Here is a 16,299-nt window from a genome sequence, read left to right on the forward strand (position 1 = left end):
AATCCGACCATAGAGCAGACAACAGTCGAAGGCCGCCAATGGGTCTTCAATTTAGCGAAAATTTCCACATCCCGAGGCGTCCTTCAGCTGGCCCCTAAACAAATATGTATACTAGTTCAGTGATAATGGACGGCATACTAAACTCCGAATTATACACAAAGAACTAACAAATTTAAAATCATACAAGACTAACAAAGGCCAGAGGCTCCTAACTTCGGACAGGCGCAAAATTAACTTTGCATTAGGGTTCCTGAGTAACTGCATTAATCTTAAACTAAGAAGACGTTTAAAGTCAATAGACCCTATTGAAGAGGCATGACCAAATAATATATATGTTAATGAGAAGTGCCAATAACAATATAAATGTAACTTCTACCAAATATTATTGGTTTACTATTAGTGATACTCAATTAACTATCATAATCATAAAATAGGAAAGTTCTCAGTCAGTAGGCAATGATTGAGATAGCGGGGTCTATTTATCCCCATTTTGATGGGCTGTGTCAATTCTAATTAAACTTCATACCAAATATCATTGACCTACTACAAGTGGTTCCCAATTAATGGATATATTTATGAACTAGTAGATTGTTGATGCTGCTGCCTGCCGGAAATATCACGCTTAATTATTTCCTTTCACAAAGATTCAGGTAAAGAGTGTTGCCTTCGCTCAATAAAAGAGTATTATCATGTTGGTGTGATGATAATTTAAGAAGGAAAGTTAGTTTCCACAAAGATTTAATTTTAGAAGGCCTGTATATTCAACTTCACAAAAAAAAAAAAAAAAAAAAAAAAGTAAAAACACAAAAATACTGAACTTCGAGGAAAATGTCCCAAATTAAATGGCAAATTCAAAAGTTCGAACACATCAAACGAATGGATAACAACTGTCATATTCCTGACTTGGTTTTATCATGTATATCTTTTATATTCATTTGGCAAAATTTACTGTTTGCAATAGCATAAATTGTTTTAAATAATAAGGATGTTATTATCACAAGCAGAAAACCCTACCGTATTTGGCACAACCTTTTTCAACTTTTGATCCTCAGAGCTGTACAACCTTATACCATTTTTTGACTTTCGAACTTTTATATCTGGGCGTCACTGGTTAGTCTTGTGTGGACAAGTTGCGGTTTTGACGTATTGAATTTTAAACCTGATGCCTTTTGTTATCTATTATTCATGTTTTTCTTTGCCTAATACGTTCTATTTATTTGTATTTAAGTCCTGTATTATTAAGTTGTCATTTTAATGTTATATTTAACAATGCCATGAAAGTGCGAGGTTTGGCATACCACAAAACAAGGTTCAACCCACCATTTTTTTCTTTAAAAATGTCCTATACCAAGTCAGGAAAATGGCCATTGTTATATCATAGCTCGTTTCTGTGTGTATAACATTTTTATGTTGTGTTTCCGTTGTGTCGTTTGTTTTCTCCTATATTTGAGTGTGAATTCACATTACTATAAGACGTGTCACGGTACTTTTCTATCCCAAATTCATGTATTTGGTTTTGATGTTATATTGGTTATTCTCATCGGATTTTGTCTAATGCTTAGTCCGTTGCTATGTGTGTTACATTTGAATGTTGTGTCGTTGTTCTCCTTTCATATTTAATGCGTTTCCCTCAGTTTTAGTTTGTTTTCCCGATTTTGTTTTTTGTCCACAGATTTACGATTTTTGAACAGCGGTATACTACTGTTGCCTTTATTTGGTACAGGCATTTTCTTATGTAGAAAATGGTGGATTGAACCTGGTTTTATAGCTAGCTAAACCTCTCACTTGTATGACAGTCGCATCAAATTCCATTACATTGTCAACGATGCGTGAACAAAACAAACAGACACAATATGTAAAAATGTCAAAATTACAGGTACAAAAGTCAACATTGTGTTATCATCTTAATCACTATAAAAACAACAAACGTAACGAAGAAGCACAAAAAGGAATACAGCAAATTTAACATCCTCATTTTGCTTATATTATACGATTTTATTTATCTATGTAAAGTCCAACCATAAAGAATGGAAGGTTTTCAATACTGATGTAAAATTGCGCGTTTGAAATTCGCACAGGTAGACATAAATTAATTTTGTCGATCAAAGTATGACGACATACATAAATACAGAGTCAAGTAAAGTAGATATAACAAAAACATATGTAACAGTAAAATTAATAAGGATAAATAAAATAATTGTGTGGTTCAAAGTATTACGGGATACATAAGTACAGAGTCACGTCAAATATATATCACAATAAACAGACTTAACAGAAAAAGTAGTATTAATAAATAAAATAGTTTTGTCATTCAAAGTATGACAAGATACATAAGTAAAAGTAATATAAATAAATACAATAATTGTGTCGTTCAAAGTATGATGGTATACATAAGCACAGAGTCACGTTAAATGAATATCAAAATAACTGACTTACCTGTAACAGTAAAAGTAATATTAATAAAGACAAATTACTTAATAATATAACACGTTATAAAGATGATAACTAACGTCACTACGCAAAATTTATACTTCAAGACTTGTGAAGTTGATACGGAATATTTATCAACAAGTTCTTGGTACCTTCCGATGAAATGTTTTAGAAAAAGGACGAGACGTTCTTTGACATATCCCTGGTTCATCAACTTTCTGCTCAGACACTGGTGACGTTTTACAAAGTCTGAGTAGGAGCTGCAAGCTGTTGAATACCGAATAAGTTGGGAAATGTATATTTCATATGCAGGTGAAGTTGGTATATTGCTACTAAGGTGGAGGAAATTGATAATTTCAAAATTAAAATCGTCTCGTTTGTCATAGCTTCTGGTACTGAGATGACTGTGTATGTCAAATTCGAGGTATAAGTCTAAATATTAGGCGGAGGAAGCCAACGTTTTTGTTTTATTTTGAATACAAAACATTGTCAATATATATATTATAGCTTAAATAAAAATTAAAAACAGAATGGGTATATTACAAACCATTAAATGTACAGTAGAAAATAACTGAGTTGTACTTTTAATACAATTTATAGAGGTTGACATGTTATAACAAAAGTTCTAAATGGAAATATATTAAAACATAATAAAAAAAACTGACAACATTCGCGGAAAATATATCACATAAAATAATCATCCTATCTTAAAAGAAATGATGATTAATACGAAATACAAACATTCAAAGCTTTATTTAAGAAAAAAAAGACGATTACAGAACATGAACACTCAACGCGGGGTATAATTTGTGATCTATAGCTGACAAAAGCTCAGAATACATTTCTCTTGTTTGATACTGTTTCATTAGACATTATATTTACCTTCCTCGCCATGTACAAGAAAATCCGTTTTTGTAACACATATAGCAAGGCAATACCATGATTATAAGTCCAAGAATACCCGCAACAATTACCCACGCTGGATTAGCAGAGTATTCCCAAAAAGTAATAGGTCAGTCCGTTGTAGTTGTGGTGGTTGTTGTAGTTTGTGGTATGACGATAGAAACTGTTGCTGTTCCTTGCAAACTTCCAGTATCTGTTGCCTGAACAATAAAGCTAATACTAGAACCATAACCATAACTTGTTAAAGAAGTCTTTAAGTACAAATCTCCATTTGCTTGAATTCCAAATGTTTCTGTTCCTAAAGAAGTTTGGTCAATGCTGTAAATGAAATTTCCTAGAAAAAAATGTATTAGTAAAGATTACATAAATTATACAAAAAGGCAGAAGATACTTATCTCACTAGTCGAAATTTTACTGACAATTACATGGCAAAAAAAAAAGACCAAAAGACAAACCACAGTCTTCAAAATACAAAATATAACACTACATAATAACCATGTTAAAAACCAGAGTACTCTCGGGGGACAGGGAAAGGTAATCAGATCCAGTTCATAAGACACCCATAATGTTGCCAATGTAAGTTCAAACCGATTCTTATTTTGGAAAGTCACATTTGAAGAAAAGACCAGAAGACGCATGACGAGTGATAATAAGCAGGATTGAAGAATAAGAATATTGTCAAAATTCTGGAACCTCAAATTATTCTGAAGAAGAAGAGGTTATTCTTTCATCATAAGTGGCACAGTTATTTTTGTTCAAATTAAATAAAGCTGCGGTTCAAGATCGAATTTTTAAATTGACGGCCAGAGAATATCGTGGAGGCTACGACTTTTCCAAATCATTTTCACAAATATGACATTATGATTAACCTTTGTTAATGAATCCATGTGTATGTAACTCTTAAAAGTTTTGGTGATGATGACTTTAACCTTACCTATTCGGACGCATGAACTTTATTACGTGTTGTTTTCAGTTTGACATGTAATCAGCAACCTTCTATATTTAGATCATAAAGGAAAGCCATGGCATATTCAGATATGGGACAACAGTAACGAGATACTAGATGCTTTATTTGGTGAAATGCTATATTCAAACTTTATTAGATTTTCAAATGATTATTGCTTTTCAAATGATTAATTTTAGACGTATGAAGACTTCAATACAATTGATGTTTGTTTGATTGTTGTAGATATTCCCCACACTTTTATACATATAAAAAAAATAAATAGAAAAGATAACCAAAAAGCATTTACCAAAAGCTCCAGTATCGGCCTCAGTTGCAACCGTGGAACCAAAGACAGAGTTAAGAGGGTAATTAATATCCAAGTAGTAGGTAAAAAGATTATTCGAAAACCTTGGAGTATTGTCATTGATATTGTTTATAGTTATGGTTAAAGATGCACTGTCGGTAAAAGAACCGTCTGACACAGTCACTGTACAAGTAAATTATGTAGCAGATCCAGTAGCATCAACATCAATATCTGTAGCTAGGCTGATGAATTCTGTTGTTGGAGCTATCGAAAAATATCCAACATTTGATGCACATGTCATGGAAAACTTATGCGTGTCACCATTATCTTCATCTTGATAGAGGTAATTCGGGTCAGCTAAAGTAGCACCAGCCTAAAAATATGAATTATATTAAGATGATATAAAACGTGCATAACATAAATCTATTATGGTTTCATACATTACTCAATTTAAACAATTTGATAGACCTAATACACGGACTTCCTTAAGACCATACTGATGTATGTAACAGGAATACAAACCGAAGATGTTGTTATAGTGTAAATCAATAACATTTGAGGAATAACTGTCACATTGATTCTGTCTATGAAGAAATAACGTATAAAAATGTGCTGTGTAGTAGTTTATTTTTTAAAAAAGTATGCACCACATTTTTGAGATTATTTCGAATAGACAGAATTTTATTTATTACCGTCATTCTTTATTATCAAAGTATTAATATCATTTTTAAGTAGTAAAGTACGAAAAAGAGTTGATGACGTTGCGGGCACATGTCTTAGTATGCCTATGAGCTGAAAGACGAAAACTTTCACGACCGATCAGAAGACATATTAGAACATTGAAATATACAGAATTGTTTTACCGGATACATTTCAAGAAAATTTTGTTCTTCTATTCTTTTTTATATGAATATGAAGCAAATATTTAAAATGGATAGTATGCTAAATAAATCAAATTCAATAATGAATAAAGCAAGGTCAAAGGGACACCAGTAACGTGGAGGTTTCCCAATTGTACGTTTATTCATGAAAACTGTATACAATTTACAGACGAAAAAAATGTGTAAGTGTTAGTTCATTTAATTAATCCACAAATATGGTAACATGCAATAGCCATTGCACAAAAACTCTTCGTGTTCTTTAAAAGATAAGCCATTAATTTTCCGTTTTATTTATACTTTTTAGGTTTGTCGAAAAGAACCAAAACAATTAAAAACAATAAAGGAACTGTGGCATAATTGTAAATATATTATCTATTTTGATCATCTAATACAAGAAGACTCGATTATTGTATTTGATTTTTACTGTGGCATTATTGTGAACGGCTATGCATACCGTAAGGGACTTTATTCTAATTAAACCACCCCTTCATCAACACTTAGTGCATATGCTTTCTTTGTAAACACCGGAGCTTCATTTTGATTGGCTATACTGATAGATAGATTCTTAGATGCCGAATTCTTTGTGTCCGTAACTGTTATTGTAAAGGTAAAAGAAGTTGATGACACGCCCTCGTAATTGATATTTGATGAAGCAGATGTACTAACAAGACCATCTATAATTGAGGAGAAAAACATTAAGTTTGCAAAATTAACTTAATAAAATAATGCTATTATTGACTTGCAAAATGTAAACTCAATTACCCACGGGTGTCACATGTGAAACAAGGTCTGCGTACCATTCAGAAGCAACGTAGAACACACCCAGTTTTTCGAACTATGATTTGACTCTTCATAGTCTATTTTCAATTTAACATCGGTTAAATACTGTTGTCTTAAATTATATCAATACATAGGGAAATATATATTAGTTCAGTGACAATAAATATACAAACTAAGTGCTAATAAGTTCTGCGGATAAACACATTTTGGTCTCGTTCCGTAGAACTAGGTGTACTACATATTGTACGGTTTATTGTTTACGGTAATTTGTTTTTATGTTTTCCAGCAATTTTGTGTTATGTCTTTATTTTTAATTTCAATATATCTTATACTGAATCGATATAATATATTTAAAATTTGAGTTGCCTCAGACTTTTAATTCAGAAATTCATTAACTAATACGGGTTATTCAAATGTATTGTGTTACAATTTTAAGTATAATTTTGGTTTAGGTTAAATCGATTCATCGGGGACAACAAATAACGCAACCCATTCTCATTCTAACTTACTTGCAGAATTGATATCGAAGTACAATACTCCATCAGAGGGTGATGACGTCATAGTGTATGTGTGTGTATCCGCACCATCATTGTCCTGTATGGATACTTGGAATATACTCAAACCCAGAGCGGAATTTTCTGACACTACTAAGGCAGACGGCAGTGGTAGATTCCTTATTACCGGTACGTAGTTGATATCTGAAATAGGATAATCAGAAATATAAAGACAAACAAACTTGATGTCACGCTATATATAGAACCTATATAGATGATAATGCATTGTTCAGTGTCACATTTTCTCTTGCGTCATGTCACGATAGATCCGTATAAAGAATCTTACGACAACGCATCTTTATTTAATGCATACTGTTGTTTGACCGGTTTGTGTAGCTGCATGATGTGGATCGAAATGTCTCATACAGGAGCAGTAAACTCGGGGCATTCCAATACAATTCTAAAAACTGCATTTTCCAACATCACACAATCCGTTCAAACAGCAGGTCTCACGACAGTTTATCTAGCAAACAAATAGTCCAATGGTTCACACAGGCACTGCAAACTGAAAAGGGTTGTATTCAACAACATACCAAATTTAATTGGAGTGCTGCAATTGGGATTAAAGGACAAGCCAGTGTTTGATAGTAATGAAGACAATTCACGTTATAGAAGGTAAACACTTCTGAGCATGGAGTAACACAAGGTTATAATGTGGAGAACTTCGGTGTGTGTTTCAACATAGTTAGACAAATATTCTAGTTACAATCCTAGTTGATAAAGAAAGACTAGGTATATCCAAAATGTATTTTGCATGAGTTCAGAAAATTTTTAATAATAAATATTTAAATTCTTGAACGAGAGCCCTATTTTTTTCTTTATCTTAGTCGTCGCGGTTGCAATGTTGCTCAAACCCTTACACTCGTATGGGAATAAGATCGTATCGTGCAATATTTACCCAAGACATGAACTGTCAATGATCTAGGTCCCGTTTTCGACTTTCCGTCGGATACATGAACGTATAAATCATAGGCTGGTATAAATTCACCTCTATAGACCGCTTGAGCACTATTTCACCAGCTATAAAATGAAATTAGTTAATACATTTGTTAGGATAAACTTACAGTTAAGATTATAATAAGTATAACAAAGGTTAACCGGGAAACGTTATTTGCTAACATGATTGTTAATTGAAGGTTACTAAAATGTAGATAGAAACGCATGCCACGTATATAATGCATTTGTCACTTGAATTGATTTTGATTTGATTGATGATTTATTTCAATGATATATTGATGTTGCTAAAATAAAGATTTTGCGATTATATTATTGTGAAAGTATATGAAGAGGTTTTTATAATTACGAATGACTACAATTTATTTTGTCATATTTATCCATTTTATGTATTGATTTAAAACAAATACATAGACTTAAATTGTTATTATACATTAAAAATTGACATACAGTGGTATATTTCGAATGGACAGTTGGCTGATGGTACACAAAACATGGAGAACTCCACCTGATCATTTTCTGGGTCAGAAATATCAACGTCAAAGACTTTTTGTCCAATATACGTTGCAATACTCGACACTGATGTTATATCTAAAAATAAACAGAATCAATTGGATTTTATTAAAAAAATATAAAACTAAAAATGTCGATTTTTATCCCTTTCACAAACTTCCTTCAGTTGGTGTTTTAAAGCATCAACTTGACGGTTATTTGTACTAGTGCAATTCGCATGAACTCTCGCATTAAAATTGATGAAAAAAAATCAACGCAATTATGTTCCTTCTGTACTGTTTTTCTCAAGAATAGAGTTTATACTGCTTGAAAACAAATTTCCCATTCAGAGCTTCGAACAAGGTTTTTAATATTGTTTGTTTAAAAATTTCAAAGTACTTTATTATAATATTATTTTATTGTCATTAATAACAAATACTGCTAGTATTGTAAGTACAATTTCTCTAGTTTCTATGATATATATGGATATAAAATGGTATCATTTGCATTATCCTATACCAAGTCAAAAATATGACAGTCGTTATCCATTCGTGTGATGTGATGAGCTTTAGATTTTGCTGTTTGATTAGGAACTTTCCGTTTTAAATTCTCCTCAGTTCAGTATGTTTGTAATTTTACTTTTGACTTTAAATGCAAATACCGAATTGCTCAATAACTTACTTTGAAGGTTAGAAAATACAGTTGGTTTGTTGAGAAGTACATTCATAAAGAAGACATTTGAATCGGAGCGTCGACCGTCACTACACTGGATATCAATTCTGTAAGTTCTTACCAGATCGTATCTAAGACTAGGGTTTGACTGTAAAATTATATCAAATTCTGAAAGAAAACGGTATCGCCCATGTACACAAATTATGTTTTGCATAAATTTACATACTGTTTAGAATATTTTAAATTCTGTTGTGATGAAATGGAATCATTCATACGTTACGAGGTCTAACTAATTAGAGAAAGAACATACTCCTGACCTACCAAATAATCCTAATGTGTAAAAATCGAATACATAATTGCATATTGGAATGACAGCTATCTGAATTCGGTTCAGTTACAGGAACCAATTGTTGAATAACATAAAATGTATGATAAAATGATGCAACTGCAAAGAAAATTTAAAGAATTGTTTTCATTCAAAGGAAAGTAGTCAAAAAATTTACATCGATGGCTGTTATTGAAAAAGATATTTCATAATTTAACATGGAATTAATTCTAGTAGTTCAAGTCTACATTACTTCATACGATGGTATTTCTCAGTTCGGAAAAGAAAGAATTTAATTGTTTTTGTCTTTTTTTTGTTGCGAGTCAAGGCTCCGTGTTGAAGCCCATGTTGACCTATAATTGTTCACGTTTTATACATTGTGATGACGAGTTGTTTCATATGTACTCATACCACATCTTCTTATCTATATTAGCCTAGTAATGAAATTCCTCTTTTATAAAGGAAAAATTTTAACGTATAGCTATAACTTTCAAGAAATGTAACTCACCATTAAAGTTAGTGGATGGCTTCATGAAAATAATATTTGTATTTGGAGTAATTGATGTGACGGAACATGTTACGGCTGTGTTTTCAGGGTCCGTAACAGAAAATGTGTAAAGTGTTGTCTCTACGAATACGTCCTCTTGTATATCTGTCGCTCTTGGAAGTCCGTTTATTGAAGGTGGCTGAAACATGTAGAATTAGGGTTGATTGTTTATTGTAATTTACGTAGAAAATAGTACATACATATATATTCAGGAAGAGATCAAATTAACAATTTATTTATTGAGGCAGGAATGACTTTTACCACAGGACACTAAGTCTGAATACATTAAGGATAAAAGTAAATTTTTGCATAACAAGAGTTTTTAAGCATGAGGAGAATTCCACATGTTAATTCTAATCGAGGATGTAGAAAATATGGGCACTTTCTCGAGAGACATTATATCAAAAAACTCAATTCCGATTTCATTGAGTATTCATACATTTAAAATAGATAAACGGACGCCTCCCTTTAAAAAATGCCATAACAATATGAAGTTCAGGAATATTTAAATTTTGGCAATTCGATCGATATGAATGAAAGAGAAGCAAAACAGTACAATGAACGATAATATTTAAATAGTCGATACAATCATATGATTTCCAATTAGACATCTTTCTACCACCAAACTAAATGCCGTAGAAGTTAGCAGCTATAGGTCAACGTTCGACCTTCAACATTTAATAAAAGCAAAATTTTATAATAACAGGATAGCAATCAATAAAGGCCCAGAGTTGACATATGTAAAACAATTCAAACAGAGAAATTAACGGACTGAATTATGTACAAAATTATAGATGAAGAACAAACGACACCCACTGTATTACATGTCTCTTACTTGTATATTCAGAATGAGGCAGGGTACAAGTGTATTTTATTCGTGAATAGGGTAAACCAGACCAATTGCAGAGTTTAGGTAAAGAAAAATGCAGATTGTTAAATGTAACAAAAAGCCGTGCGAAGGTACATAAAATGGTAATGCGTTCGCATGTTTTGTACTATGTTACACATACATACTCAATGTTCAAGTGAATAAGAACATGAATAGCTACACAACGCTTGACATTTTGTATTCTTAAAATTAATAGATTTGGGTTTTGATGCAAGTTTGCTATATGATCATAGATACAAGGTGTTGTGTTTGACAACAGAGAATATAATTGGTTTGTGGCCCCGTGTACGTTTGAAGCTAGTTGATTCCTAAAATGATTGTATGTACAGGTTATTGATAGGAGAATTCGTTTGACATAATTTGGTATCAAATTGACATCCCTTTTCTCTTAGAACAGTAATTATTATTATTTAAATATAAAATAAGAAAAAAGGTTTTAAAAATTCATATGACAAAACAAATCACTCACCTCATTTTGTATCAGATAGACCGTATATATGCCTGTTGTGTCATCATAACCATCCGTGCAAGATAAGTCTAGGACATATGCATTCTCTGCTGCGTAATCTAAGGATGCACTGCTAGATAAGAATATGCCATAATCTGCAAAAAACATAAAGTGTTACAATATTAAACTTTTCAACGACAAAGGACGCATAAATGAATACAACACGACACGAAACAAACGAAAGAAACGCTAAAAATCCAACAGGAACAAACCATAAATAAAAACAAATACAAAAACAAAACTAAAAACAGGTAATAGGTAACAGAAAATATGCAAACACGAAGACCAATTTAAAATTGTGCATGAACACAGGAAATGTGCCATTCCCCCCCCCCCCTCCAAAAAAAAAAAAAAAAAACAAAACAAAAAACGAAACAAACCGACCAAAAGAGCAGAAACATGAAAAGGCTTCCAACAGGTTTCCAAAACTGAAGCTAAACATTGATGCATATTTTGCACACTTTTTTTTTTTTTAAATTGATACTTGTTTATTCCAAATATTTCCTGTTTACAATTTCCTCAGTTGCCTAGGATGCAAACTGTGGATTCCCGTTTACATTTAAACCAACTGTCCGGGAAGCAGGAGGCTGAAAAAGTGCACTGTATTATCAGAAAAAAAAATAGTATACATGTGATAATACTTATATTCTTTTATATGACAATGAGTGAAAAAAGGAATAACCTTCTAGAATGTAATACTAGTGATAAATATTATAACATTATAACACAAACGAGTGCACCTATAAACCAGATTCACATAACATTATAACATAATCGAGTGCATCTTTAACCATGGATTACCGTAATCAATATAAATTAAGAGATATAAAAAAACAGACTATATAACATCGTGACTGTTATCTCCTGCAAGGTATGTACTTATAGTATAAAATTAATTAATGTGTTTATTTTCTTTTTGTCTAATGTAATTTTCGATAAGTAACAGGGTACAGATTTCAGCTGATGTGTTATCATGTATGATTTCCAAAGATTCAAAATATATATAGAGGACATTTTTATCCCATCATATTTGATTTTGTTTCTTATTTTCCACAAGGACCATTTTGTCAAAATAAAAAAGAGATTTACCAGTAAAGGTTGGTTCGATTGACCACTGCTATCTCCCAAAAGCATAAAAATGTTTTAAATTTTCATCATCTAATTGAACATTCCATATTGTAAAATATCTTTGATTTTACTAATGATTAATTTTGTTGTATTGCAATCAAAAAATAAATGTTGCAGATTTTCAGTATTATTAGCTGTTTGGCAAATATGACATTTTCCATTTGACAATTGCACACTTAAATGACCAGATTTTGCAAATTATGATTATGAAAAGGTGTGTAATTAAACATGATCGAAACCGATGCATGTACAACGGACACCAACAGAGTTGCTGAAGTAAATCAAGAGGAATATGGGTTATAGATCAATTATACAACAAGCCAGAAACGCAAACATACTCAAGGAAAGCTATCAAATAACTAATACTTTAAATAATTGACAAATATTTTTGCGACATATTAAACAAGAAATTGTTCTGTATATATGGAAGATCTTTGATTCCAAATTATTGGATTCGCCACTCTAATGTACGGCTCAGAGCTTAACAATGAATGGACTGATGTCTGTTAAATAAGACCGAATACCGAATGCTGCCCCGTAGAGGACGTACAAGGTTTTCTTATGGCTTGGATATCGCTTTTTGTAATTTTGTCTCAAATTATAAAAGTTATCAAAGGTATCAGGATTATAATATATTACACCATACGAGCGTTTCGTCTACATAAGACTCATCAGTGACGCTCATATCAAAATATTTATAAAGCCAAACACGTACAAAGTTGAAGAGCATTGAGGATCCAAAATTCCAAAAAGTTTTGCCAAATACGGCTAAGGTAATCTATGCCTGGGTTAAGAAAATCATTAGTTTTTCGAAAAATACAAAAGTTTTGTAAACAGGAAATTTATAAAAAAATTGACCACATTATTGATGTCCATGTCAACATCGAAGTGATAACTACTGGGCTGGTGATACCCTCGGGGACGAAACGTCCACCAGCAATGACATTGACCAAATATCGACCAAGTGGTGTAAATAGTTATCAAAGGTACCAATATGTTACGATAGATTTTAATCTTTAATACGTTCTTCATTTCATTATGAGATGAAACAGTGCGAAATCCTAAATAAAGATATTTGCAGAAAAAGATAAAACATTTAAAAGTCATATAAACCGTTCTTTATGCTGCACTTACATAAAAAAAGACAGTTTTCGTAGCTGACAAATTTAAATGCGAATGAAGTAACGATTGCAGCAAAATAATGTTATTTGCTTTATACAAGATATAGCTTATTTTTAGGTCTTTAAACAATCAAATAGTTTGGTGATACAACTTACTTGTACTCCCAGAAATACGTTTGATAACAAATGGAACGCCTGTAGACACTAGGGAACAAGTTGTAGGCTGTGTGTCCGTGACGATCAGAGTATGAAGTAAAGTCTCTATTCATAAGTCTTCTGATATAGTCGTTGAGCTACTGGTAGCCAAACTTGTAATAACTGGTGGCTGCAACATGAAAAGTATATTTTTTTAAAGCGATGGATTTATTGTGGATTTATTGCATGCTATTTCTCTCTCTCTCCCTCTCTTAAAAATCATGTTTAGTTTCACATGAGTGATTGCCTTGATGGTTAACAATAACACTTTTTCATATTTCTTGCCGTCTGCTTAATTCTTAATTCTGTCATTTCATTCCAGTTAATTGTGTACCTACTTGTTACTGTTAAATTATTAAGTTTAAGATGTGATATCATAAAGGTTTTCTTGTATATCTTTCTTTAGGTCTTATTAAGTTAAATGGAAATCAAATGTAATGTGAACATTTATACAAAAATATAAAGGACTTTATCAGGTATATATTACAAAAAGTAAACAAAAGAAAGAACCCAAAACAGAACGAATATATATATAGCGTATTTTTTTAATAGAGTATTTGATTTTTTTTTCTTTTAAAGTACCTTGCAGTTACAATTATGTTACCAATGATTTTGATTTAGAGTAGTTGAATTTAAAGGTTCCCAAGAAAACGAATAACTCAAACACACTGTTTAATACCCGCAGAGAACTTTCCAGTACCTTTAAAAAATCAATTGGTTAACTATTTTCCAAATACAGTATACGGTGAGTCTATACTTACATCATTCTCAACCCGTATCGTCAGAATGTTGGTCGACGATTTCAGACATAGATCACGAACAGTGAATTCCAACAAATGATCGCCAGGGACAAGTGAAACACCAGATCTAATTTTAACTTCCACTGATTATTATAAAAAGAAGAAAATTAATTGTAATTTCGACAGATTTGTAGAATAATATTATGATTATGTTACAAACGTACGTTTAACGGCTAATCTAATATGACCTGCTTCTTTCGCTTTGTAAACAACAATTCTCGATATATCTATACTTAGCGCAGACTCAGAGATCTACATAACAATGGCTGTTACAATATACTTCCCACGTAAATCCACATGTATTGGAATTTATTTGCAGACCATTTGTCGTTTTTATTGTTTTAAAAAGTGCAATTTAAAAAAAGACAAAAAAACTGTTATTCTTTTTCGGATGCATACTAAAAAGAAGTAATGCACAAGTGCTCGGAGAAATCAACAAAATAAAAACAAAATAAAATTCTGCGAAAGTCTATTTTAAAGTCATTTCAAAACATGACGTCATACAAAGGAAACCGCTAAAGTTGAAAGTTTTCTGTTACGTGAACCAGCGAAATTCGTCTGATATTATATAAAAACTGATTTTTGAGGTAGGTTTTGTTTTATTTTCTATTCTATTGCATTATTTGCATATTTACTAATTTCAGCAAGTCACCATGGCGGCTCCTTAGTGACGAAATGTCAAATTTGGATTTGACTGAAGTTTACGAAAAATCATGTAAATTAAAAATGGCAAATGTTGGGTTTGAGAATTAGAATGTCACGGCCCAGGCCATGTGTAAATTTCAAACAATCTATGGCTTCTATGAATTATTTCTTAAACAATAATATATATTTTACGATTGTTACGCCTTCTAAATTGCATATTTAGTCAAATCATTTTTTCTTGATACCTAGAATCATACCCTACATAATATGTTAAACCACATGAACATATGTTTGACAAAGTTAAAAAAAAAAAAAAAATTTTCAATATTTAAAGTTTTAAGCATACTTGTGTTTGTATGACTTTGGTAATAAGACATAATGCGTGGTCTCTGTTCACTACATTATTTCACAGTGGTTCAAGCAAACTGTGGGTTGGCTTTAACACGTTTAATGTAAAAGAAGATTTCTTACAAGTAAATTTCTTTTGTTTTGTTTTACTAAGTTAGGCATTCAGTATTCATGCCTTTGAGTTTACAAACCTAATTATTCAATTAATTTCGATATTTTAAGAACAGTAATTTACAGAAAACGACTAAATAATAAATAATAAATTCTACACAAATAACAATGATTTTAAAGCCTTACAAGTAATAAGGTCAAGCTCAAAGAAAGATAAAGCAGATCCAGTGCTTGTAGGAGGTGCTACAGTCAATAGTCCAGCATCTTCAGGATCACTGTCACTGGTAGCGAGGGTAAAAACAACAGTTCCGGCTACTTCATTGTTACTAATAGCAACAGTATCATCCAAGTTAGTAAACGTTGGTGCTATACCTAAGAAAATATAATCATTTTGAAATTAAAGTATCCTTTGGTATCTTCAGGTAAGTAAGACTAACTTTTGAGGCAACCTGTATAAGCATACATTGGTCAAAAAGAAGTATAACATGAGGATAAAATGATGTATATTCTATATATCAAAGAATATGTAATACCTTTATCATATTTACTTCGTATTTGATTGTCTTTTTTTAACATTTTTACATTCGAGCGTCACTGATGAGTCTTTTGTAGACCTGCTACCTATAATGAGTTTATATACTACATTATGTTATAACAGAATTTTTAGTGCATGTGACTGTTTTGACAGTTTCGATCGAATCATCGGAAAATGATCTGTAGACCTTTTTAGAACTATAAACCGCTTCATTATAGAACAGTGCTAGTT

General features: G+C 31.7%; 1 protein-coding gene and 1 long non-coding RNA gene across 2 annotated transcripts; both read right to left on the bottom strand.

Annotated features, from left to right (window-relative positions):
• Positions 1 to 4,588: 4,588 nt before the first annotated feature.
• On the bottom strand, positions 4,589 to 7,818 carry LOC143082107 (uncharacterized). Its single transcript, XM_076257670.1, has 4 exons — positions 7,697 to 7,818; positions 6,754 to 6,942; positions 5,945 to 6,138; positions 4,589 to 4,956 (listed from the first exon to the last, which is right to left on the bottom strand). Exons 2-4 carry the CDS (start codon positions 6,803 to 6,805, stop codon positions 4,780 to 4,782), a joined length of 423 nt encoding a protein of 140 aa, XP_076113785.1. The 5' UTR covers positions 6,806 to 6,942; positions 7,697 to 7,818; the 3' UTR covers positions 4,589 to 4,779.
• Positions 7,819 to 13,604: 5,786 nt separating this feature from the next.
• Positions 13,605 to 15,881, bottom strand: LOC143082119 (uncharacterized). Its single transcript, XR_012980282.1, has 3 exons — positions 15,720 to 15,881; positions 14,391 to 14,512; positions 13,605 to 13,759 (listed from the first exon to the last, which is right to left on the bottom strand). It is a non-coding gene; the product is annotated as an uncharacterized LOC143082119 (long non-coding RNA).
• Positions 15,882 to 16,299: the final 418 nt, after the last annotated feature.

The sequence above is a fragment of the Mytilus galloprovincialis genome, chromosome 1 (genome assembly GCF_965363235.1).
Source record: "Mytilus galloprovincialis chromosome 1, xbMytGall1.hap1.1, whole genome shotgun sequence".
NCBI classification, from domain to species: Eukaryota; Metazoa; Mollusca; class Bivalvia; order Mytilida; family Mytilidae; genus Mytilus; species Mytilus galloprovincialis.